General features: G+C 38.6%; 2 protein-coding genes across 3 annotated transcripts; both read right to left on the reverse strand.

Moving 5' to 3' along the window:
• Window positions 1-463: 463 nt before the first annotated feature.
• gnb5a (guanine nucleotide binding protein (G protein), beta 5a) lies at window positions 464-6,237 on the reverse strand. The gene is made up of 11 exons (XM_034685111.1): window positions 6,033-6,237; window positions 5,371-5,507; window positions 4,970-5,011; window positions 3,347-3,423; window positions 3,113-3,245; window positions 2,611-2,754; window positions 2,403-2,494; window positions 2,058-2,106; window positions 1,882-1,978; window positions 1,613-1,779; window positions 464-1,512 (listed from the first exon to the last, which is right to left on the reverse strand). The coding sequence occupies exons 1-11, from the start codon at window positions 6,166-6,168 to the stop codon at window positions 1,501-1,503; spliced, it is 1,086 nt and encodes a 361-aa protein (XP_034541002.1). The 5' UTR covers window positions 6,169-6,237; the 3' UTR covers window positions 464-1,500.
• A 1,255-nt stretch (window positions 6,238-7,492) lies between these two features.
• Window positions 7,493-22,932, reverse strand: myo5c (myosin VC). 2 transcript variants are annotated; one of them, XM_034685073.1, is made up of 40 exons: window positions 22,769-22,932; window positions 22,331-22,441; window positions 22,041-22,212; window positions 21,795-21,939; window positions 21,562-21,718; window positions 20,380-20,523; window positions 20,218-20,299; window positions 20,014-20,121; window positions 19,825-19,931; window positions 19,473-19,738; window positions 19,296-19,377; window positions 18,189-18,329; window positions 17,978-18,100; window positions 17,783-17,866; window positions 17,519-17,650; window positions 17,291-17,388; window positions 17,087-17,173; window positions 16,887-16,998; window positions 15,680-15,891; window positions 15,423-15,588; window positions 15,186-15,332; window positions 14,946-15,110; window positions 14,744-14,837; window positions 14,602-14,665; window positions 14,223-14,497; window positions 14,070-14,133; window positions 13,906-13,983; window positions 13,642-13,822; window positions 13,463-13,556; window positions 12,758-12,821; window positions 12,502-12,670; window positions 12,314-12,398; window positions 12,137-12,235; window positions 11,855-12,009; window positions 10,036-10,125; window positions 9,796-9,946; window positions 9,430-9,715; window positions 9,176-9,350; window positions 7,922-8,002; window positions 7,493-7,784 (listed from the first exon to the last, which is right to left on the reverse strand). In XM_034685073.1, exons 1-40 carry the CDS (start codon window positions 22,799-22,801, stop codon window positions 7,632-7,634), a joined length of 5,232 nt encoding a protein of 1,743 aa, XP_034540964.1. In that variant the 5' UTR covers window positions 22,802-22,932; the 3' UTR covers window positions 7,493-7,631. The 2 variants fall into 2 exon arrangements, with proteins under 2 accessions (XP_034540964.1, XP_034540965.1); XM_034685074.1 differs by lacking the exons at window positions 21,562-21,718; window positions 21,795-21,939; window positions 22,041-22,212; window positions 22,331-22,441; window positions 22,769-22,932 and having other exon boundaries at window positions 20,218-20,295; window positions 20,380-20,495.
• Between the last annotated feature and the right edge of the window lie 1,223 nt (window positions 22,933-24,155).

Raw genomic sequence — 24,155 nt, forward strand, 5'->3', positions numbered from 1 at the left:
TCAGCTCCAGCATGAACAGTTCGCTTGCTGGACAGTGTTGTATGCAGTGGTGTAGTGCTAGTGTTAGTAGTTAGTGGATCATCTTATAGTATTCTAAAAAGTCATTATGAATCTCAAACGGATTATGCAAACAGCAAGTAATCTGTTTTCTTGAAAAACAGCGCTGTCAGGCGCGCTCGTCAGCACTATGATTGTATGCGACCCCCAGAGGACAAATTTGAAATATTAGTTACTTTCATTGAAAAATTGCAGTTAATGTCTTTTCTGTCATTTTTTCGCATTGCTAAGTCGTTCCTCGGACCGGATTGGAACCTCTGGCGGGCCGGTTTTGGCCTGCGGGCTGCATGTTTGACACCCCTGGTCTACATTAAACTGAATATTCACCAGAAAATAACAGTTAAACACATAGACTGTGTAGAATAAACATTATGAAACGATAGAGAATAAAAAACAAGACAGATCTGATATTCAAAACTCAGTTTATTATGTTTGTAATACTTTGATAAACAGTCCCTTGTATTACTGTACACTAAACTACAATAAAATAATTACAGTAAATATGAAATGACAGCCATTGGACAACTGCATGAAAAGGAGTACATTCTAAGATTTTTAACATGTTTTATATGTTAGCATTTATATATCTAGTGGGGGACCACAGGTTCAGGGTGTCTGCAGTGACTGAATGTGAACATTGAGCAGTAATAGGCCTCCACGGCTGGAAACAAGAAGTAAAACCATATTTCTAAATCATAGGGATGGAAAATCAATACCATATATAAGAAAAATTTTACCTATGACTGTGCTCTCTTAATATTTGAATAATATTGGCAGGTTAGTTGCCTTTAAGATACAGAAGTCTTTTTGGGGTGTACAGGCTATGAAACTAAACACATCTGTTGACATCTTTCATTAACTACAGACTTTGTACTTTTCATAACATTTAAAGCTTCTTCCTATCTTATATTATTTTTAGACGGCCTTGGTCTAACATGAATTCCTTTCTAACAGCCAATCTTACTAAAGCTGAGTCCCTTGTATAACCGTTTCTTTTATAGATGTAACTTGTATTCCATTGCCTTTCACAAACTTCATGCCTCTCATTTTTTTGTGCAAAAAAAACAAAAACAAGTAATGTCCTTTATGTGGGCACATACAATACATCAATTTATTGTGTCACTTCTATCCTAGACTGATGCGAATCACTACCAATTTTATTTTCTGCAATATAGATTTTACATCTTAAATTGTAACCATAACTATTTCTGTGCAATTTCCTTTCAAACATACCGTTATACAAGCGTGCCAGTTGGTTTAGTTGCTCTCTGAAATATGTAAACCTACCTTGGCCATGAGACTGGAGTATTTACAATGCTATAGATATGCTCTATGTACAACCAAAGTCTGAGTCTCTATCTCTGTGATTGTACTCTAGCAAACAGAAACATCAGTGTGTCTGCAGTAGGTCTGTCTACCATTAAGTCTTCTGTGTCTTCTTTCTTAAGCCCAGATCTGGAAGAAAGAAACAAGCATGTACGTTGGTTTAGGTCATTAGAGGTCACAGCAAGATACAGAGTTATCAGACCAGACTGTGAAAACACAGCTCTCATACTCGCAGAGTGTGATCCCAGGAGCCTGTGCTGAAGGCTGTCCCATCTGGAGAGACACGCAGCGTGCTGACGCGGTTCTCATGTCCAAACAGAATAGAGACTCGTGTTCCTTTGAGAACATCCCAAACATTTATGGTGTAGTCGTTGTAGCCGCCAAACAGTAGCCGTCCTGAAAGGAAAAAACAAACAGTGCTTTAAATAGCCGAACTCAAGGCAAAAAAAATAAAACAATGGAACTTATAAAAATGAATCTAAAATGTATATTTCTTACCACTAAGAGAGAAATCAACACTAGAGACTCCAAATATGATGCTCTCTTTGGAATAAATGGCCACTTCTCTGTCTGCCCGCAAGTCATACAGGCGGCACTACAACAAAAGGTCAGTGTTTGAATTTGAATTAAGATATTCAGTGTGATTTAGTATGCTATAATATATAATTACTTACTGTAGCATCATCTGAGCCGGACGCAAATGCATCTCCACTGGGGTAGTATCTATAAAAAGAGAGAAAAGCTGCTTTAATGTGGTTCCAAAGACTCTCTGACAGTGACTTCATGTTGGATTAGAATTTGTATATATGACTTTTAGCGTCTCCTAGTGGACATATAGAAAAAGACTGAAAATAAAAGGGCAAAAAGAAAAACATGAGCCGTGTTTTGCACAATTCAAGCCAAGACAGTTTAACGTATTTCACAATAACAATAATAAACAATCATTTTGTAGATGTCATATATCATAGTTCAAAAAACTAAAATAAGCTGTCTCTGCCGTTGAATCAGTCAGTCCTTACCGCACACTGTTGATGTCTGATTCATGGGTTTCAAAGGACTGAATACACTGTCCTGAACGCATGTCCCACACGTTGGCCTTCTTATCACATCCCTGCAATAATACAGAATAATTTAGAATTTGTCAAAATACATGTGATAATGGAGTGACTTTGAAATAGTAAAAAGCTGTAGTGAAAGCTCAGAAAGAGGACCAGGAGGAGTCCTCACCCCTGAAACAAACGTGTTCCCAGTCTCAGAGGGGGCCAGGTCCAGACAGAGCACATCTGCTGCATGTCCATGGAAACTCTGCAACAGCTGCCCGCTCTCAACATCCCATAATGCGCATGTCCCGTCCCCACTGGATGTCAGGATCTGAGACACAGGCAGACAAAGAGGAGTAAGAATAACTGCTGCTCTGAAGTTTGATAAAAATGGGCTCGCAGGCGGGCTATAAATGGAGCTGTGTGGAGTCATGTGACCTGGATATCAAACCAGGAGCAACTGGCTGCTGTGAATTATTTACAAAGCTAAGAAGCTCCTTTCATTGCGATACAGAGGCAGTGATTTCTAATTAATTATGAGAGAGAAACAGTGAGGAGTTGAAAAGCAGCAGTGTTTCTTGGAGCATGTAGTGTCAGCAAAATTGTAAAACACAGGAGTTATCTCTGTGAACATTTAACTTGATTAGTTTTATATAAAGTCTTGTTTTTGGTACATTTTAAACGTTTACCTGCATATCTGAGTTGGTGAAGCTACATGCAGACAGGTAGTTTGTGTGCATGGCCACTGACTTCTTCTTGGCTGCCAGATTCTCATTCTTGTCCAGTGAGAGCGGATACACTGAGCATTTGTTGTCCAGGCCCCTGTGGAGGAAAAAAAAAGAGAGACCTGTTTACCAAAAAAAACAGAAAACCCATAGATGAGACAAACACATTTGGAGCATCACTGATAGTAAAACACTCACCCACAAGCTACAGCACAGCCGGAGGGGGCGTAGGCGCAGGCCATCACCCAGGTGCACGGCATTGTCACAGCATGCTCCTGAAAAACATCAAAAGACAGAGCTGTATGAGCCACACCGGGACAGTGAGATCAATCGGACTCATTAGTCATACATAGAGCAGAACAATCTGATTTAAGCTCTCCGATAAAAGCATTGGAACAGTTATTCAACAACTTAACACCATAACAGCCACAATGCCTTAAAAAACAACGATCATATAAAACACTCTTGTGGTCAAACTACAGCTTTGAGAGCATTTAAGGTGCATGAACTGTACTTTACATTGTATCCTGCTGCTGCTGGAATTTTCTTCTCTATCATTCATCATAAACCTGATTTTCAACATGAGTGTAATAGTTTATAATATTTGCTAACTTTAACAACACTTCATTCCTTTCATTTGGATTAAGGCTACAATCACAAAGCTACTTTTTCTTTTTCTTTTAGAATCAACGCATGAACAAATTCTCATCCTTTATATTCAGAATTTCTGTTTTGTGTTTATGATTTAAAAACATCAAAATATCATTAATGGCTTAGATTTTTCTGATGTGACATAGATGTTGTTATTTGTATCTTTAATCAAATTCACTTTCACTTATTTCACTTTTTATTTTTGCTTCTATATTTGGATTGCTCAGAACTCCTCCTGATATAAGACATGCTCAGACACTTGAGAATTTTAAATCTCTACTTAAAATGCACCTCTTCGCACTGGTTTTTAATACCTATTGAGTGAGACATCCTACATTTTATTTTTGTTATTATTTATTGTGTTTTTTTCTTGTGTTATCTGTTGTATTTTTAATATCTGTTCATTTTTGATTACTATTTGTTTTTATTGATTGTGTTTTTTAAGCTTGTACAGCACTCTGGCCAACTGCGGTTGTTTTTTAAATGTGCTATATAAATAAAGTTGACTTGACTTGACTTGACTTGTACCAAATACTTCAAAAGAATAATTCTATTTTTGGACCTAAACACATCTTTGAAATAAAATGTCCCCTAAAATTACTCATATTTAACCTGAGCCCACAACCTGAAAGGTAACTATTGATAGCTGTATTTTGAAGGGCCACCAGCCAAGGCAGTTGGGAGCATAAATATAAAGATATTGGTGTTTTATGTATTTATTTTAATTTTCTTTACTATGTGTACATATACGCATACATATACATGTGCCTATGTGCATAACTATGAATTTGTGTATATCGGTATGTGTATGTTATGATATGTTTCTCTAATTAGACAAGTTATGTTCACTGTTTTCTGCTCTAAATAATCTGTCAAATTTATGTTTTTTGGCTGAATTTATTTTGTCTGTTTTTTTGTTGTTTGTTTGTTCTGCTTTGTCTTTTGTTTTATTTTAATCGTATTTTTATTTTATTGTATTGTCATTATTTGTGTGTCTTTATTTGAATGTTTGTTAAAACGAATACATTTCAAATCATAAAAAAAAGATATTGGTGTTAGGGGGCACCAAATATGCAGAAAGAGTAGAGTTATGCACAGTGGGCACTTGGTGAAAATATTTTAACAGTAATTTTGTGTTAAAATACCTGAGTACTGAAAAGGAGAATTTACCTTGTTGGTCGTGAAAGCGTCCCATACGATCACTTTTCCATCCTGCACAAAAAGATCAGACATGAGCACAAATTTAAATACAATTTACCCAACAACAAAAACTGCAGGCTGAAATAAAAGCAGAATATTATTATTTTTGTATTTTTTTGTATTTATTTATTTATTTCTTCTCTTTGTTGGTTTTGTATTACTTATATATAATTTGTTAACTTGTTGTGAACAAAGAAATACTGAAAAAATGCCCCAAAAAAGTTGAACTTATCTAAAAATAGTAAATTTGACCCCATGAGCAAAAATTTAAACACAGTTTATCCAACAACAAAAACTGCCGGCTGAGATAAAAGCAGAATAAACAGGAGGAGCAGAGAGGAGTAGAGAAAGTGGGGTGTGTGTGTGTAGACCTGAGAGGAGCTGACGATCCTCCTCTTGTCCTTACACCAGTCCATACACAGAACTTTGTTGCCATGTCCCTTCAGGGTCCTCCGGGTCTTCATGACAAACTGACCCAACCCCTCCACTTTCTCCGCCACCTGATGTACTGCACACACACACACACACATTATACACACACATTATATACACACACATTATGCTCAATACATTAAACCCTCTCCTTCATATTTATTCCCTGTAGGTCTAAGGATTAAACACCACTGGGCCTCAATGCTTATGATTAATCTTTGAATCATCTGTCATGTCCATGAGCTCATGGGAGCACCTCATAAGACGTGCAGGTTATGTTCCAGTTGTTATATATTTATATTCAACATCATTACCACTGCCTGCAGCTGAGACATGACTGGACTACATAGAAGGAATTTGGATGGAGCCAGTGGGCTGTAAAATGAGGAGCAAACAAACAGCATTTTGAAGTCGCCTGTCAAATCAGATATTTGATACGTTCCAGATATTTACATCCTCAAAACATTAGTGACATTTCCCCTCTCGTTGAAAATCCATTTGACTCCACTAAAGAGGTAATAAAGAGGTATTTTGATGTTATTCGTCCCGTCCCTGTGATCGCCGAGGTGATCTAAGGCCTCTCTCCATTTTCAGTACTCACGCTCGACATCGTGCAGCTTCGCCCTTTCCTCCTCCAGCTTCGTCTTCAGCGTCTCCGACTCCGTTTTGAGATGGGTCAGAGTCTCGTTCAGCTGTACCTCCTGTGTCGCCATTTCAGGGATTAGAGGGGATCTCATATATTTCCTTTGTGCAGGAAGCGATCGGCTGCGAAAAGGCTTAAAGCAGAGCTAACAGCTGATGCTGCTGTCATGACGTCACGGAGAGAAGATGCTTCTCCAGTTGCCGGAGGAGGAGGAGGAGGAGGAGGTCCTGCATCCTGGTGATGCTGCATCCTCACACGGCCTCATTACTCAACAGCTAAATGATGCACTCAAATATAAAGTACTGCTGTTCAACATAAAGACCAAACTTCATGCAGAACAGTATTAAAAAATATATATTTTTAAGAGAGATAAAGAAAAAATGACATAAATTTAAATAGCTGCTAGGATAATATACACTGCTTTAAGAGTAAATTAAAATATTATGTAATCCTACCCTTTGAGTGAATTATTAAAATTATATTAGTTTCAATGTAATATTTAACACAGAGGTAATTTAAATCACATATTCCAGTTAAAATGAAAAACACATAACAGCTATTTAAGAAAAAAAACAACAAAGTGAAACAAAAACAAAGAAGTTATTTATTTTAAGTGGTTATGATAAGAAGAAATTTAATTTTGAGTTGCTGTCTTCAGACAAATAGAGGAACAATTGATATCAAATCCTTATTCAATAGACCAGGGGTTCCCCAAAGTGTGGGTCGGGACCCCCTGGGGGGTAGCGAGATGTCTTACAGAATGTTTTTTTTTTTAAGTTATCTAAAAATATGATTATTATTTATTTTAGTTTATTTACCTTGTTTTCTTATGTTTGTCTTACTTTTTGTTTGTACTTTTAATTAGGATTATTCCTTTATCATCATTATTATGTTTGTATTTTTTGTATTTATTTATTTCTTCTCTTTGTTGTTTTTTTATTACTTATATATAGTTTGTTAACTTGTGGTGAACAAAACAAAAAAATTCCAAAAAAAGTTTAAGTTATCTAAACAAAGTAAATTTTACCCATTATAGTAAAAAATATCGACAAAAATAGTAGATGACTCCTAAGTTTATGGTTAGTGAACAGTGAATTATCAAAAGCATCAGTAGCAGTAGGTTTATTCATAAAGCCTCATGCTCATATAGGTAGGCTACTTTTCTGCAGACCAGCTAAATGAAGCCACATTAAATCACTTCAAGGGGCAGGGGGGTCACGAGTCTTTGGCACCTATATTTTGGGGGTCACGATCTGAAAAGTTTGGGAACCCCTGCAATAGACTATCGGCTGCCGCTTTAGTTAGAATAACAGAAATACTGATAGAAATCAAACGTGAAAATATAAACAAATCTAAAAACCTCTTCCCTTTATGTTGGGGGGGGGGGGGGGGGGGGGGGGGGGCATGATGTCTGCATCTCAAAAAGTCTAAATAGTTTATTATATTAATACAATGTTAAAAGTGTTAAAATATATATACAATATACAATAAAATACAGCCACAGGACATTTGACTGTGAATCATTCATGAAAAGTAAAATTTTGAAGGCAAGCTGGGTCAGATCCTGCTGAGGAAATCCAGATGAAGGCTGCTTGGGACCTGCAGCATCTCCAGAGCCTGTGAGGACGGGCAGAAGGGAAACGTGACCTGGAAGCGATAGTCTGAGTCCAACATCAGCTGCGAGGAGCTGTCCCGATCGTGGAGTAATGACTGCAAGAAGAAACAGTTTGGTGTAGTTAGTGAAGTGCAGGTGTGGGAGGTGAAGGAGTTTTTATGGTGACTTAAACAAGCCCTTCAGATTCAAAGGCTTGTTTCGTTAAAAGGTGAAGATCAACAGTAGAGCTCACCTGAACTTTGCGGACAAACGACGAAGACACCCTCTTCTCAAAATCATCAATGGGTGTGTAGGAGTTCAAAATCTTGACAATCTACAAAGTTGAGTTAAAATGTGTTTAAAATGTCAGTGTGTTCAATGACATAGTTTAACTTTCTGTGTAATGTCTCCATCGCATGCTTTCCATTACTCCTGCGCACAACACTTTATATCTCACAAGATTGATTTAATTCTAAAATCTTGAGAACAACAGAGTTACGGAAGCTATAGGGGAGAACGGGGTTGGTTGTCACACGGGTTAGTTGGCACACTTGTTATATCTCGCCACCACAGGGCACTGTCTCTCAAATTGGGGTATGGACATTTCCAGAATTAGGATCAGAGCTCACCTACATAGTCTTCTCTGGAGTAAGACAGCTGAACTTGAGGTGAGAGGACTTTACGTGTTTTTCATGTCAAATTGTAAATATTCAGCTCCTCAGTATTTTTCTTCTAGGCTTTTAAACAATGGGTTTATAACAAAACAAGTGTTACCCTTACAAAGTGTGAGGGGAAAGCTATAGTTTAGATTTTTATTAGCTAGCTAACTAGTTGTTAGATGGTTGTTAGCCTTGATGCTAGTAAAAACATTCCAGTTTGGGTTGGTCGTCTCATTCTCTTTGGGGTTGGTTGTCACATGTAACAACCAACCCCTATGTTGTCATAATTATGCATAGTAAAATTAGTTGGAGAATGCAGACCCTACATTTGCCATCACTGTAACTCAGACAGTGACTGCATGTAGCCGAGTTGAGTAGGCCATTATTGTTAGGCCTATTTGTTTTGTTCTTTATGTTGTTATAAAGGCTGGCCTAAAGATGTGTTTCCTGTTCATGTTCCTTGCTCATTTTATGTTAAAATGCATTAAGTTATTTAGGCCTATCACTTGTCAGTGCAATTAAACTTTCAAATTTAGTTCTGCCTTTTTTAAAAGATTTTTCCCATTGAAATACCATTGTGAAAACCAACCCCATAGTGTGTGACAACGTGTCAGTTTCTTTGATAATTAATTGCCTCTTTGTTACAATGAGTTGGAAAATGAGAGGAATACACATTTCAAGCCAACACCATAAGCTTCAATTTAATGTAGGAATGACTATTGAAAGATGTTTTGATGATGAGCAATAATCAAAACAGTAAAAAGTGTGACAACCAACCCCGCTCTCCCCTACTTGCATCAGAGTTTGTTTTGAAATATAAAATATATCTCTTAAATATAGAACAAAACCTGAACAGTGTTGAGTTCTGTGCAGTTTTCGGCGATCTCCTTGGCGTCGTCATCAGTAATTTTCTTGACCTGCAGCAGCCAGGCAGCCTGAGACAGAGGCTTCAGAGTGTCTATAGCATGAGAGCTTTGCATTTCCTTCTCTTTCAGCCACTCCTCCAGGTAACTGATGTTGCACCTAAGCAAACAGAAACACAATGAGCTGATAGTAGGTTTTAGAAAATATTATTTCAAGTGTCATAAACACAGCCACAGACCTGATCTGCATCCCTTTCCTGCAGGAGCACATATCTTTTCGGAGCATGATGTTATTGAGGGTGTTGGCACCAACCAGGAAGAAGAGCTGCTTGACGACCTGTCTGATGAGGCCCTGCTCCATGCCATGCTGGGTCATAGTGTTGAGGAAGGCGCTGAGCTGCTGGATGATGGAGGAGATGGTGAAGGTTTCTGAGTCCTCGTAGATGCTATTTGAACGCTTCCTGACGCCCGTTGGCTTCATGCTGGAGATCCCCTGCAAACTCTCATGCTCCAACATACCTGGCACTGTTGGATAAAGCAGCACAGTTTTAGGTTTAGGCTTTTATAGACATCCGCAAGTGATAATGATGAGCTGTGTATAATACCAATTGCAGGAGTGAGGCTCTTTTCCATGACTGTAATAAACTGATGGTAGTTGTGGATGGCGAGGTCGCTGAGAATCTGTCTGTGCTCTGACAAATCAAAATTCTGCAGGCAGTTCTTTTTCTGCCGGGGAGTACTCTGTTTCATGAACTCCTTTGGTGAACAGAGAGCAAAACAATGCTGATCAAATGGGACTTAATGGACAAATAAAATATAGCAGAGTAAAAGCAGTGAAGACTTACCTCCTCCCCGCTGTACTGCTTCAGACAGTTGAGCAGCTGGTACGTGTTTGAGAGCCAGAATGACAGCAAGTCCAAGTCTTTTTGGAAACTCTAAAAGAGAAAATACAAGTCACATGTTTGGGTTCAGAAACACTGAGACATTTTGTAATTCTTTAAAGACATTATGGACTGGATTTCTGAACCATTCCTCTTTATATATTGTTCAGGGTTTATGCTGAAATTTCAATACCTTTTTAAGACTTTTTAAAAAAACCTTTCAAAAAATTATAAGACCTCATTGTGACTTTAAGCTGTTGTTAGCAACACATCTTTAACATTTGTAGTTTGGAAATGACCAGAAATGAGGTAAGCTGAGAACCGACACTTCGTTGTTTGTAATAGTCACGAGAAGCATGGATACTTTTTGGAGTCAAAGCTTGAATACCAATAAAATTGAATACCTCATAAAATCGTGATTAAGACTTTTTAAGGGCCTTAATTTTCCCAAAATTAATTCATCAACTTTTAATACTTTTTAAGACCCCACAGAAACCCTGGTTGTTAATACTACTGTGGAGGCAGCTAAAAATATGCAGGACAAAGACAGTAAAATGTACCATATTGTATCATATTGTATCATATTGTGACGTATTGTATCATATCATATTGCACTGTTCAGTATTGTATTGTGTTGTACTTTATCTTATCGTATCCTATCATACTGTGCTCTATCGTATAATACAGTATTGTAGCGTATCATTCAGTATCCTACTGTATCATATTGTACACTATCATATTGTACAACACTGTATCGTATCATACAGTATTGTATCGTACAGTATCCAAGCAGCAACCTCTGGTCTCAAACTATAAAGCCCATGCTGAAGTGTTATAAACTGCAATACATTGAGAATCCACTTGAGGCTGGCTGCAGAAACACCGGAAACCACATAGACACCAATTCAAAAAAGACGATCTTTGCAGCATTAATAAACATGTTTACAGCCTGGTTCAAAAAACGGCTTGGCCCTACGTAGCTAATTTCTCTGTCGGCACACACTGTACGGGGGGTGAATTTCTTTCTAACGCGGTTCAGAAGATATTAAGATTACAAGTTTTTGCCCAAACAAGGACATGACTGATTTGACTCCCGGTCAGGAACACATAGCTGTTGACTAGGAGGCTCAAACTCAGCCACTTTACCTCACACTATGCCTGGTTGAGTATATATACTGTATATACTATCATATCATACAATATTGTATCGTATCATACAGTATTGTGTTGTATCATATAATATAGTAACTTATTGTACGATATTGTATCATATTATATAGTATTGTATTTTACAATATCATATCGTATCATACAGCAGAGTATCATGGTGTACATTATTGTATCGTATCATACAGGATCATTTCCTTTCGTACTGTATCATTCAGTATCCTATCGTTTTGTATTGTAGCATACTGTATCATATCGTATCATATAGTAATAGTAAGTATTGTATGATATTGTATCATGTTATATAGTATTGTATTGTTCAATATCGTATTGTATTGTAGCATACTGTATCATATCATAACATATTGTATTATATGTTATTCAACAGTATTGTATCGTTATGTGCCGTATCGAATCATACAGTATCGAACAGTACCGTATTGTAAAAGGTACTTGTGCCAGCTGTTAGTCCTTTCTCAGATCATCAATTATTTAAAAGGACACTAAACTGAAAATTAGTTGGCCAACATTTTTGCCACCTAGTTTTAGATATTGTTAGAAATAATAGCATTTAAATTACATTTATATAAGCTACCAGACCAAGATTTAGCCTCACCAGGATGACCTTTTTGACACCCCCAATAATTCCATTCATCAGAGATTTGAGTTTGGCATCATCGTTCAGGTAGTCGACATGGCGGACGCACATAAAGAGGATGTAGGCTGGCAGAGTGGGGAACATATTGATCGCCACACCTCTGGGCTTCAGGTCTGTGAGAAGAGAGTAGCAAGTTTCATTGAGTTATTATTGAAACAGAGAGAAGCTTTCTGAACACACAACGTTATACAAAACGTGGCCATGTCAGAATGTTAGAACAAATACAGAGAGGAAGAATACCCTGGATGATGTTTTGAATGAGCCTGGGTTCATCCTCTCGTTTGTACTCTAACATGCCGAGGAAATCTTTAGGACTGGCCGGCGCAGAGGTTGGCTTTGCTGTGTGAGAAAAATAGAAATAATGACATTGTAGAAGTGTGACACATTTAATACTTTATAAGCAACAGAATAGGCCACCTCTGTGTGATGTTTCAAGGCTTTTCATTTGACTCTGGAGTTTCTTAATCAGTCTATCTTTGTGGTCGAGCTGCTCTTCATAGTCCTGAAATAAGGGAAAAATTGTTACTTTACTCCACACAGACCAAAAATACAATCACCACCTTGTCCTGTTAATCTCTGTCCTTTACACACACACACACACACACCATATTTTCCATGGTTAACCGTGAAATCTCCTGTCTCATTTTGCTCTTGGCCTCGCTCTCCATCTGGTGCTGTCTTTTAAAGTGGTCGTTCTCCTCTTCAAGCTCCTCCGCCTGTTCTTGAAGCTCCCTCTTCTGCTCCTCGAGCACTTGGGCTTTCTCCTCAAAGTGCCTACGAGAGCAGCAAAAAATCAGTTGAGCTTGGAGATTACCATCACTTACTCAATCAAGAAATTCAAACGCCAATCAGCTCTTTTACCTGCATTGTGAGCTCTCCTCCTGTATCTTCTTTTGGAGAACATTTGAGATCTCATCTGTTTTTTCTGTTGGATTGCATGAGAAGGAAAAAAAATTAAAAGTAAAATACTCTGTCAGAGCACTCAGATCATCACACCTAAACGTCCTGTCTGTCCGAACAGCAAGGAGAAAGAGATAAGGGGACAGGGCCTTCTCCATCTGTGCCCCAAAACTGTGGAATTCTATTCTTCCAACCGTCCAATTCTCTCCCTCTGATGTGACTTTTAAAAGTCAAAACAGAGGGAGAGAATTTGTAGTCAAAACACACTTTTATTCATTAGCTTTTAACTTCCCCTAACCACACTGGCTCACATACTCACTGCACTGTTAATTGTATTTCTTGTCATTACAGTTGTTATTAATACTGTTAATTTCATTTTTAATTTTATTGCTCTCCTACCACTCTTCTTTCCCTCTCTCTTCCTCTGTTTGTGTGTTTTTATTTCATTTTCTCTTTGTTTTCCTCATTTTCTGTTGCAAAGCACTTTGGATCAACTGTGTTGAGTGTAACATGCTATATAAATAAAGTTGATTTGATTTGATTTGACTTATCTGCATAAGAGGTGCAAATTAGAAATGTTGGACTAAAACTAAAACACTAAAAAACACAAAAAAAACACAAAAAACTCACTAAAAACACTAAAAACACTAAAATACTCAGATCTACCGTCTAATTCTTTCTTCTGCTCCTCCACATGGGCCTCCACTTCCTGCTTTTGTCTCTGCAGGTCAGAAATCTGCAGCTTCAGCTCTGGTATGATCTGTGGATCAAATGAAATCATGTTACATTCTGCACCTCACCTCTACTGAGGAATGAAACAGGAAATAAGAAATACCAAAACGCACTGAGTTCTCGCTGCTCAGCCTTGACACCTCTAGGCGAATGTTTTCGTTGACATTACTTTTTTCCTGAAACAGGTTTTGCAACTTGCTGTTCTCATTTTGAAGATGCTCCATTTTCAATTTGAAGCCTTCCGCTTGGGTTTCATATTTTTCCTTCTGCTCTTTTTGGTGGGTCTCAAGTATCCTGAAATCAAAAGGTGAAACCATGACCATCAGACACACAGGTATGATTCAGGTATGAGTGAAATGATTGCATTGACAACGGACCTTGTAGCTTTCTGTAGACCTTCAAAGGCTGCCACCATATCTTCAACTTCACTAATCTCTGAGCTGTCTGGACTCAGCCTTTGTGGAAACAATGTGTGAGATTCAGTGCCTTGATTACAGATATAAAGATGCTACTTGGAAGAAAGTAAGAACATATTTATTACCCTAAAAGAACCTCCTGTTCAACAACCCCTCCAAGAAGTTGCCTTGTGATATCTGTCATTCTCACTGCAGAGACATATTACAGCATCATCAGCAAACAACTGTGAATTTTTCAAATATTAGGATGTATCACTTAAACAACCAAAGGCTGTTACCTCTTGCTTGTTCTGACTGCTGCCTCATCTTTCGATCTATGTTATTTCTCTGGTTTTGCAGGTTGTTGAGATCGCGGCGTAGCTCTGGGATGACTTTGACGTGTTTGGTGAGTCGGATGACCTGCTCCTGCAGGTCAGAGTTCACCTGCTCTGCCTCCTCAATCTTCCTCTGCAGACTAACTCGGTCTTCCTTCAGTCTCTTTAACTCTTCTTTAAGAGTTTCCACCTCGTACTCGTGATCCTGTTTCTGGATCTCACTGTTGTTTTCTGCAACCCTGCGTAGAAGCATCTCATCCACTTACTTTACAGGAAAGGCGAGCCGAGTTTGAATTTGATTTGCTTGAAAAACAAAATTGGAGGACATATTTTCATGACTTACTTTCTAAGTCTCGCTTCATACTCTTTCTCTTCCAGAAGGCTGCTCTTGAGTTGCTCAAAGTTCTCTGTAATAGTGAAATTAAAAATGTGTCGTGAATTGCAGTAAAAGTAATACATTTGGCAGGAATGTTGAATCATGTTACCTTTGGCCTCATTGGTGGAAGCTTCAAACTTTTTCTCTAATTTCTCCTTTTCAAGTTTTAGTGCATCCAAGTCCTTTCGAAGAGATGTGATTGCCTGAAGGGGTGATTAAAATATGCTTGATAGAAGTCTTATAATCAAACAAGTTTCATCAGAAGGCACAAGCAACATGAGCACATTTTAGGCACCACTTTTAAGACTGACCACACCAGCTTCTTCTTTTGCTTTCTTCTCCCTCGCCTCCACAGACGCCTTCAGGTGCGTGGTTTTTTCCAGGTTTACCTCCAGTCCCCGAAGCTTGTCCACAGTTTGAGAGTGAGACGTGGCCAAGGTTGTCAGCCTCTCTACTAATCCACAGTTCTCCTTGCTCTGTGAGGATACAGGGAGTCAGTTATGTCCTTTATATGAAAGCCAAGGCTGAAGCAGCATGGAAAACCTTTTTACCTGCTCTTCTATCTTCTTTCGGAGCTGCTGCACCCTGTAGGAAAGCTGCACATTGAGCACCAAACGGCGCATGGTTTGGAATCGCCGGCGTGCCAGCCATGCTCGGGCGTACTTCTGTAGAATTAGAGCTTTGTGTTCCTTCATCATCTGAGGACAGAAAAAATAGATACAAGTCATGTGGTTAAGAGACTAACTTAAACTTTAAAACATGAATTATCAAGACATGTAGTTTAAGACCTTTTTGTACTGTTTGCGAGCCATCCATCCTCGTGTGAAGGCCTGGATGGTGATGGAAGCCAGGCATACAACCTTGTAGATCTGCCTCATGCGGTAACCTCTCCAGTGTCTCTGGATCACCAGCGTTGCCCAGCCCTGCTTCAGTGTGGCAGCAGTCACTGTTTTACTAAAAGAAACAAAGCAGGTTTACATATCAGGACCACACCAGGTATAACAAAGGATGCAAGAGAACAGAAGCGCGAGTGAACGCCCCTCACCGGATTGTCCTCTGCCCGCGGACATATTGCTGGAGGATGACTGCTGCCTCTCTCATGCGCAGGTACTTCCTCCTCTGGCTCCACCCACGAACATGTTTCTGGATGGTCACACAGGCTCCTCTCAGGCGGTCCAGACGCAGTTTCTCCAGATATGCCACCTGACCAGCTCTGAAGAAGATCTTTGTCCGACCAAACTTATACTGGTTGGGGTCCTGAAGTTTAAACAGTTAGGCACAATTGATCTGAAAGTGGTGACACATGACCAGTGGTGGACAGTAACAAAGTAAATTTACTTGAGTACTGTACTTAAGTACATTTTTGGAGTATCTGTACTTTACTTGAGTATTATTTTTTTGCGGTACTTATTACTTTTACTCCTCTACATTCAGAAGACAATTATTGTACTTTTTGCTCCTCTACATTTCTATCAGTGCTCTAGTTACTCACTACTTTTGCTTTGAAGTCAGCTCATGAATTTCCTTCTCTTTTCTGAAATCTTATCCCTAAGACAGTAAAATGTGTTTGTGTAGTTCTGTTTGTCTCAGTGGTTTAGCCGTACCTGTATATCGTGCGTCTCCACGGTTGAACATGGAGCAAACACAGAGCAAATTTCCCTCAGATCAGGCAGTTCATTTAGAGGTGGTAATGATGGCTATAATTCTCCACCTGAGCACCCATGTACATATCTTCAGCCCGTGTTAGAGGTTTTTAAAATTAAGAATGATACGTATCGTTTGAAATGTTGTCCCTGTTTCCCACTTTGCCCAAACATACAAACATTCACTGTCCAACCTGAGAAAGCGTGTTGAGCTACATAACATTTGTTTCATTCCAGATGAACATTTCAAACTAAGTTGTCTGTGCTTGGAGTAACTTCTGTTTTTATTCCATGGTATAGTTTTCAGAGATTTCAAGTAATGGTTTCTAAAATAAACATGATGTATCAGAATGTACTCCTATGTCTTCTTGAATGCACTCATGCTTTGTGAAATACAACGTTTTGAGATTTTTTAAGAAGTGCTTTGAATACTTAAGGATTTTTAAAGCAAGTACTCCAGTACTTTAACTCAAGTAATAATCTGACAGAGCAACTTTCACTTGTATTGGAGTAATATTTGACCTGGAGTATCTACACTTTGACTTAAGTAATGAAGCCGTGTACTTTGTCCACCACTGCACGACAATGCTGTATTTAAAGATAGCTAACCTGAATCAGCCTCTGCAGAACGTTCTTGCAGGTCTGTTTCTTGTCACTGAGGTCAGCCTCCAGATGCAACATTAGGATGCTGTATCTGCTATAAAACTCATTATATGTCCACCTGCAGGCAAAAACATTTTTACCATTTGAACATGAGCATATGAGGAGTACAGTTCTGTAATTTAGCTTATGTAGTGATTAAAAATCACCTGGAGGGGTAGCTCTGTGCACTGATACGAATAGTTTCAAGGACTCCGCATGCTCGCAGCTGCTGCACCACCCTCCTTGAGTCATATCTAAAAGAAAAACAAGAAACTCTCTCTTGAACAGGAAAGAAAAACATGCCAACATATCCAGATAAACACAGAGTAGCTCATGTCAAACACAGCTCTGTGCTATAGCTCAGTACTCACTCAAATGCAAGCTTTTCATCATTGGGCTTAATGCAGCGCACATAGTGAGGGGTGGTGGCGTTCAGTGTTTCCATTAGTAAAGAAAGGGAGCTGCAGAACTGCATTAAAAACATTAAGATCATGAGAAGTGAATCCAAGTTTTCAAAGTGGTAAATACAGAATATTATTGAATATTCAACGAGGGAGTTCAGTCCCCACTGAGCAGTGTCAGAGTGTAAACATGTCCACCTTATCTCCCACAGAGGATCTCAGCTGTTTATTGGCTGCCTTCACTCCAGGCCTGGCGGGCCTCACTCTGACACCTTTACTGTTCACAGCATGAAGCTCCTCCTCTTGGAAAAAGTTGGCCAGAAAGGGAAACTGATAAGAGAAGCAAACAGGAGAAATGTGATCAAATGGGAGAAGACGATGCTGCATGACTCAGCTTTTAGAATGCAGATGCTTTTTAACCACTGTGATTGGTGGAAATATTTAAACAGGGCATTTGATTACCTTACTGGTTCTCATAGTGTCAACTAGTTCCTCATAGAGAGTGTCTCTGTTCTTTTCGAGGAAACCTCTGCACTGGTATTCCACCTGTGAATGAGGAAGAACTTATCTGTCTGCAATAACTGATCGTAATAGTAGGATTTCATTTTGTGATATAGTATGATGGAAAGAGGTTTCTAAGGGTCAACCAGACTGCACCTTGTCTGCAAAATGTTGAATCACAAAGGCTTCATTTGATAACCTGGGCTTCTCAAACAGAGGGTTGGACATGAGGTAGTTGAACAGCTTCTGCAGCCAGCTTTGATCAGTGCCTTGGGGAAACTGTGAAGAAAAAAATAGACATACATACTGTGAAATCATAAAATCATTCAAATAAGAAAACACCAGACTATAACATTTGATCAGTTACCAAACATTCTTCATCCAGCAAGTCCAGGATCCCCAGCTTTGCTTCAATCAGATCAATGACCGGCTGGTTGTCATAAAAATCGATCAGCGTCCAGGGGATACCCTCCCTCATGTACTCCTCTTGCTCCAGTTTGAACACATGCTGATGGAAATTTTGAAAATGCTCTGAAGTCAACTTGGGCAGAGGATTTGAATATTGATGTTTACAGAGAAAGAATGGGATAATATATATAAAAACATAACAAGGATTTCGAGAGACATCAAAATAAGACTAATTCAATATAAGATTCTCAATCAATATTACTGGACCCCCTCCAGAGTGTTAAGGATTAAGCTCAGGGACAATGCTGACTGTTGGAAATGTTGCAACTCTGAAGGGACTCTTCTTCATTTACTTTGGGAATGCCCCATAGTGCAGAACTATTGGCTAAAAGTTCATGAACGTATTAAAAATATTACCAGGACCAACTTTGATCTATGCCCAAGGCTATATGTTCTGAGTGATCCACAAATGACATCTCACTGTGGGGCCAGGGACTCTATTCAGACCAGTATAATAGTGGGGAAATCATAATGAGAAACTGGAGGAACCCAAGTGAGCTTTCTTTTTATGAGTGGCTCACTGAGCTCGCAATGGTAGCATCATATGAACAGATTTGGTTCAGCTGTCAGGATATGGTGGCGAAATATGTGGCAAAGGGGGGAGACTTTTTGAAATATATTGGTAATGTGGATTGAGCTTGAACTAAGGCACACATACTGTATAGAAGTGTACTGCTTCTATTTAATTGGAGTAGATCATGGTGCATGTTTGTTTTTGTTTTCTGGGTTTTTTTTGTTTGTTTTTTTAACTGTTGGTTTTGGTTTCAATTATTATGAGTTAAATGTGTTATCTTAATCTATCTGTTCATTTATATTATTATTATTTTATTTATATATTGTGTTTCATGTATAAAAAAAAGAAGAGATATTTGTTTTTCACCCAAATGTGATAAGTCTTATGTCAAAATCAAAAAAACATTAATTACAAAAAAAGAAAAAGGAAGCAGAAAAAATCTCTGAGTTCTTAAAGGGAAGTACGGTGATTTAGTATGATTCGGATGCATACCAAGTTGAACTGCTGTTGAAGCTTTTCATTCGCGTAGTTGATGCAAAACTGTTCAAAGCTGTTGATGTCAAAGGTTTCAAAGCTGAGGACAAAAAGAAAGAAAGATGACCTCAAGGTAATAAAGACACACACATATCAGGAAGCAGGTGGAGAGAAAAAATGTCATGTCCGTATTACCCATAGATGTCCAGAACACCTATGAACGCATGCTGCTTTCCTGGGACCTTTAGAGCTGTGTTAATTCTGTTAATAACACAGTCGAATAGATGGGCGTAGATCTGCTTGGCTAGAGCGTCTCTGGCATTCACCGCCTTCTCTTTAGGCACTGGCTTCACCACCGTCTCAGCCACCAGCACAATCCTCCGATGGCATAGCCAAAGCACCATCTCCTCTGTGCTCACAGCGAGCAGCTCACAGAAGACTGCCAGGTGTGGATCACTGAGCTGGAAGATATGTAGAAGGAACCAGGCTTAAGATTTATTTTAAGATCTGTAAGTGAACAGAAGTAAATCAAGGCTTTCGGACTTACAGAAACTGATGACTTGTCGCCTCTTGAGTTTTTGATTTCAACATTTCCCAGATGCAAGATGGCTGCCAAAACTTTGAACACATCTGCCTGAAAGTCCTCCTTTAACCCTGGAGAAGCAGAGAGAGGACTGATGTTGCAGTTTAAACACTTAAAGGATGAAAGTCTAGCACCTGGAACGTTTTATTTTACCCAAAAGTGAGAAGGTCCGTCGAGTTTCCTCCATGTCTTTCTTGTCGTCTACACCTTCAATAGTGATGTCACCACCCATGCAGGTGTACTGAAACTTCTCTGCACTCACTACACATAAAAAGTATCAAATCATGAATCCAAATAAAGAATAAGGCACGTGTTCAATGTGAGTCAAATCCTTCACATCTGTGATAAAACACTCACTCAGTCTCAGACTCTTAAACTCTGGCAGGTGAGCACAGGAGCACATCTGGTAGAATATGTGATAGTTTCGCTCGTCGTCTGCCTGATTGAAACAAGAGAATCATTATTGTGGATGAGATCATGAAGACAAATGTATACACTTCATCTTTTCATACACTATACCTGAAAAACAACTCTGGATTTCTCGAGTAGATATGTCCGCATGTTTGCTCCAATGATCCGAAATTTTTTGTCAAAACTGATCTCCGTGTATTTCCCAAAACGGCTGCTGTTGTCGTTCCTCGTGGTCTTGGCATTTCCTATCGCCTGAGAGAAAATCACAGGTCTTGTGTTTTAAAGGTGACATATTATGCTCTTTTTCATCAACATATATTGGTCTAAGAGGTCCCCAAAACATGTCTTTAAAGTTTATTGCTCAAAAAAACACATTGAAATCAGATTTTGGCATGCCTGTAAACCCCTCTTTTTCAGCCCTGCTCAGAACAGGCTGTCTTTAAATGAGAATGAGCTCTCTGACCACTCCCCCTCAGGAAGTGGATGTGGCCTCAGCTCTCCAGCACGTTGATCTAATGTTTACATGTTGGCTGAATATACACTCTGCTCACAGACCCGCATTACTTCAATCCTCTGAATTTGATCCAGAATCTGATCCTGACAGAGAGGTGCCTGCAGCAGGACTTTTCTGAACGATTGGTCACAGATTTAGTGTTTCTTGTTGTTTTATTTGTCAGTATGTCGACGTGTGTCTTGGTACACAGCGACGAACATGTAGCTATGTGGCTATGCTAACTAGCGCTAGCACTTTCTGTGAAAAATAAAATCATCCACTAGATCTTCAAATCTGCAGACGTGGGGAGTAAAACCAACCTTTGTGTTATTAAGACAGCCTACAACTAGCATGCCTCCCTCCTAAGCTCCTTGTTAGAACATGTGTGCAGGTAATGAAAAACGGAGGAGGGGTTGAGTTGTATTTTATACAGTCTATGGGCTGAACAAGCTCCGAGCTCTGACTTCCATTACAGACCGCATGGCGTTGTGAGATATGAAAAACACTGAAAACTGAAACGGCTCGTTTCAGCACACATTTACAGAAAAGTGGAGAAATCAGAACAGGGGCAGAATGGATTTTTTTCATTTTCAGTGGGTTTGTAGACATGCCAGGGACACATATTTCAGGTAGAGAACCATTAAAAGTTGATTTTGCATGATATGTAACCTTTAAGTTTCAAGAGGATAAAGTATGTTTTAATGGATGCATTCAATGCTTAAAAAAAGGAAGCATCACAGCGCTGAACTATCAAGCACTTCTCCAGTTTAATGGACAGAGGACTATAGGGGTCATACCTCTGTTATGGGATTGGATGCCAGGACTTTGTCTTCAACTCGAGTCTTGCTTCCAGATTTGCTTACAACAGCAAAGTACCTCATCGCGTATCGAGCGGACACTGTTTTCCCGGCTCCAGACTCCCCACTAACGATGATGGACTGGTTCTTGTGGTTTCTGAGAGATAAAAAGGGTGTGTGCACAGTTACAACTTGACTGTGTATTATAATTTATGTCATGATTTGTTATCTACCTGGCCATCTGTTTGTAAGCCTCCTCTGCCACTGCGAATATATGAGGGTCCATGTCTCCCATGTTCTGGCCTGAGTAGGCATGAATAATTGCATCCCCATAGATATGAAGCTGTTTGTATGGATTAACAGCCACCAGGATGATACCTGAATACAAAGAAACAGCACAGGCTGAGCCAAGAGCAGAAGCTGTCAACACTTTGATGCTTAGACAAAGTTTGACGACCAGAGATTTGTTTCAACATTACCACAGTAGGTGTAGATGATTCTGGACTCCATGAATCGCACTTTAAGATTGTGCAGGACCGCAGGCTCATGCAGGTAACTGAGAGCCGTGAGGTCGTTCTCCCCCACCAAGATGTCCGGGTTACGTAGAGGAGGGAGCTGAGGTTTAGATGGGTCCACGGGGTGGTTGTACTCCTGCACAGTGACACACATAACACATATAACATTACATAAAAGAGTCAGGTCAGCTGCTGCCTCACACCATCATAAACCCACTGCAGGGTTTTTATTGGTCATATTTTAGTTTACTCACTGTGCCATCTTCAAGAAGCAGTTTAAGAACCTTATCCCCAAAGTTAAAGTCTCTCCTGATCTCAGCTGATTGCCACACTTGGTCTGTATCTGGTATCCACACTCGATTGTACTAAGGGACAAAAGGGTAATGGTGACAAGTTTATAAGTTTATCAAAACGCAATGTAATGTGACATGTAACACTGTAGAGGTCTTCCCTGTGAGGACATTTACCCAACTAACTTTGATGTTTCATTAAATGTATTTTAAAAACTCATACAGACAATATTTAAAACATTCAGTCGTTATTTTAGCATCTATGTTCCTTCCTTTAGGTTCATCCTCCTGCATAGCTCTGCAGCTAGCCTGAGCCCTGGAAAAGTTTCCATATGTCTCAGTGAAACCACATTCAGGCAGAACTATCCGAGTTCTCATAAAAACCAGGCGCTTTTCTCTTACCTCGGTGTACAGTTCAAACACAGCCATCTTCATTCATCACTGTTATTACTTCTCCGGGCAGAACATTTGTTTACCACCTGTTGTATCCATAGACTGTATGTATCACAGTACTTTCCCGGTTGCCAACGAGTTTCCTCCCTGCCCCTCAAAACTCCAAAACTCTGGCAGCGTCAAGCTGGACGTAAAAAAGGACGCGTTTCCGGTTAGAATTTTCAAATTGATGCTAATTGAACTTCAATATCTTCAGACTAAATGTATCCGAAATGTTTCTTTAACATGTTCTCTTTAATTGTATCTAATTACGTTGGGCAGTGAATTTACGTTATCCCACTATTCTTTCTGACATACTTTCAGGTGCCAATTAGAATTGACTGTCACGCTCTGTATACAGTATTCAGTTTGTTCCCATTATTTTAAGGCTAAAGGGGTCCTACAATGTTTCAGAGAAAGATTTTAGAATTATGGAAATTACATTATAATTTTTTTTCAGCAGAGACTTTCCTCCAATTACGGAAGAAGATAAGTGTCGCTGAATAAATAAATAAATTAAGGTCCAATATGATTTTTTAATTATTATTTTTCTAAGAAAAAAGTCAGAATTCTGAGATTAAATTCAAAATTCTGAGTTTTTTCTCAGAAAAAAAGAAGTAAAATATATTGGACCTTAATTTTTTTTCAGTGGATTAAAGTCAAGTGGAAGAAAGTCATAATTCTGATATTAAAGTCAGAGTTCTGATATTAAAGTCAGAATTCTTAGAAAAAAGTCGGAATTCCGAGATTAAAGTCAGAATTCTGACTTTTTTCTCATAATAATAATAATAATAATCATAATAATAATAATAAAGATGTCTGACCTTATTTTTATTTTTTTTTGAGAAAAAAGTCAAATTCTGAGATTAAAGTCAGAATTCTGACTTTTTTCTAATAATAATAATGATAATGATAATGATAATTATAATGTTAATAATAATAATAATAATAATAATAATAATAATAATAATAATAATAAATATATATTAGTGCATCATTTATTTATTTTTTCAGTGGCCCAAATCCTCTTCTGTAATTGGAGGAAAGGTCCTGCTATATTTAATTTCCATAATTTTTTCAGTGGATTAAAGTCAGAATACTGAGAAAAAAGAGAGAATTCTGAGATTAAGTTAGAATAATAAAAATGTTATTTATTTTTTATCAGTGGCCCTAATCCTCTTCCGTATCAAATCTGCTAAATATAAACGTATTGTTTAAAATTCCTCGGGAAGCTCACAAAATTACAATTAAAACTTATTTTGTCAACTTTCTTACGCCGCAACAGGCCTTATCTTGTGGTTCAAGATTGAAGTAGACATTGCATAAGTGAGACTAGTTACCAGCTAGACAATACTGA

This window comes from Notolabrus celidotus, chromosome 6, assembly GCF_009762535.1.
Source record: "Notolabrus celidotus isolate fNotCel1 chromosome 6, fNotCel1.pri, whole genome shotgun sequence".
In the NCBI taxonomy this organism is placed as follows: Eukaryota; Metazoa; Chordata; class Actinopteri; order Labriformes; family Labridae; genus Notolabrus; species Notolabrus celidotus.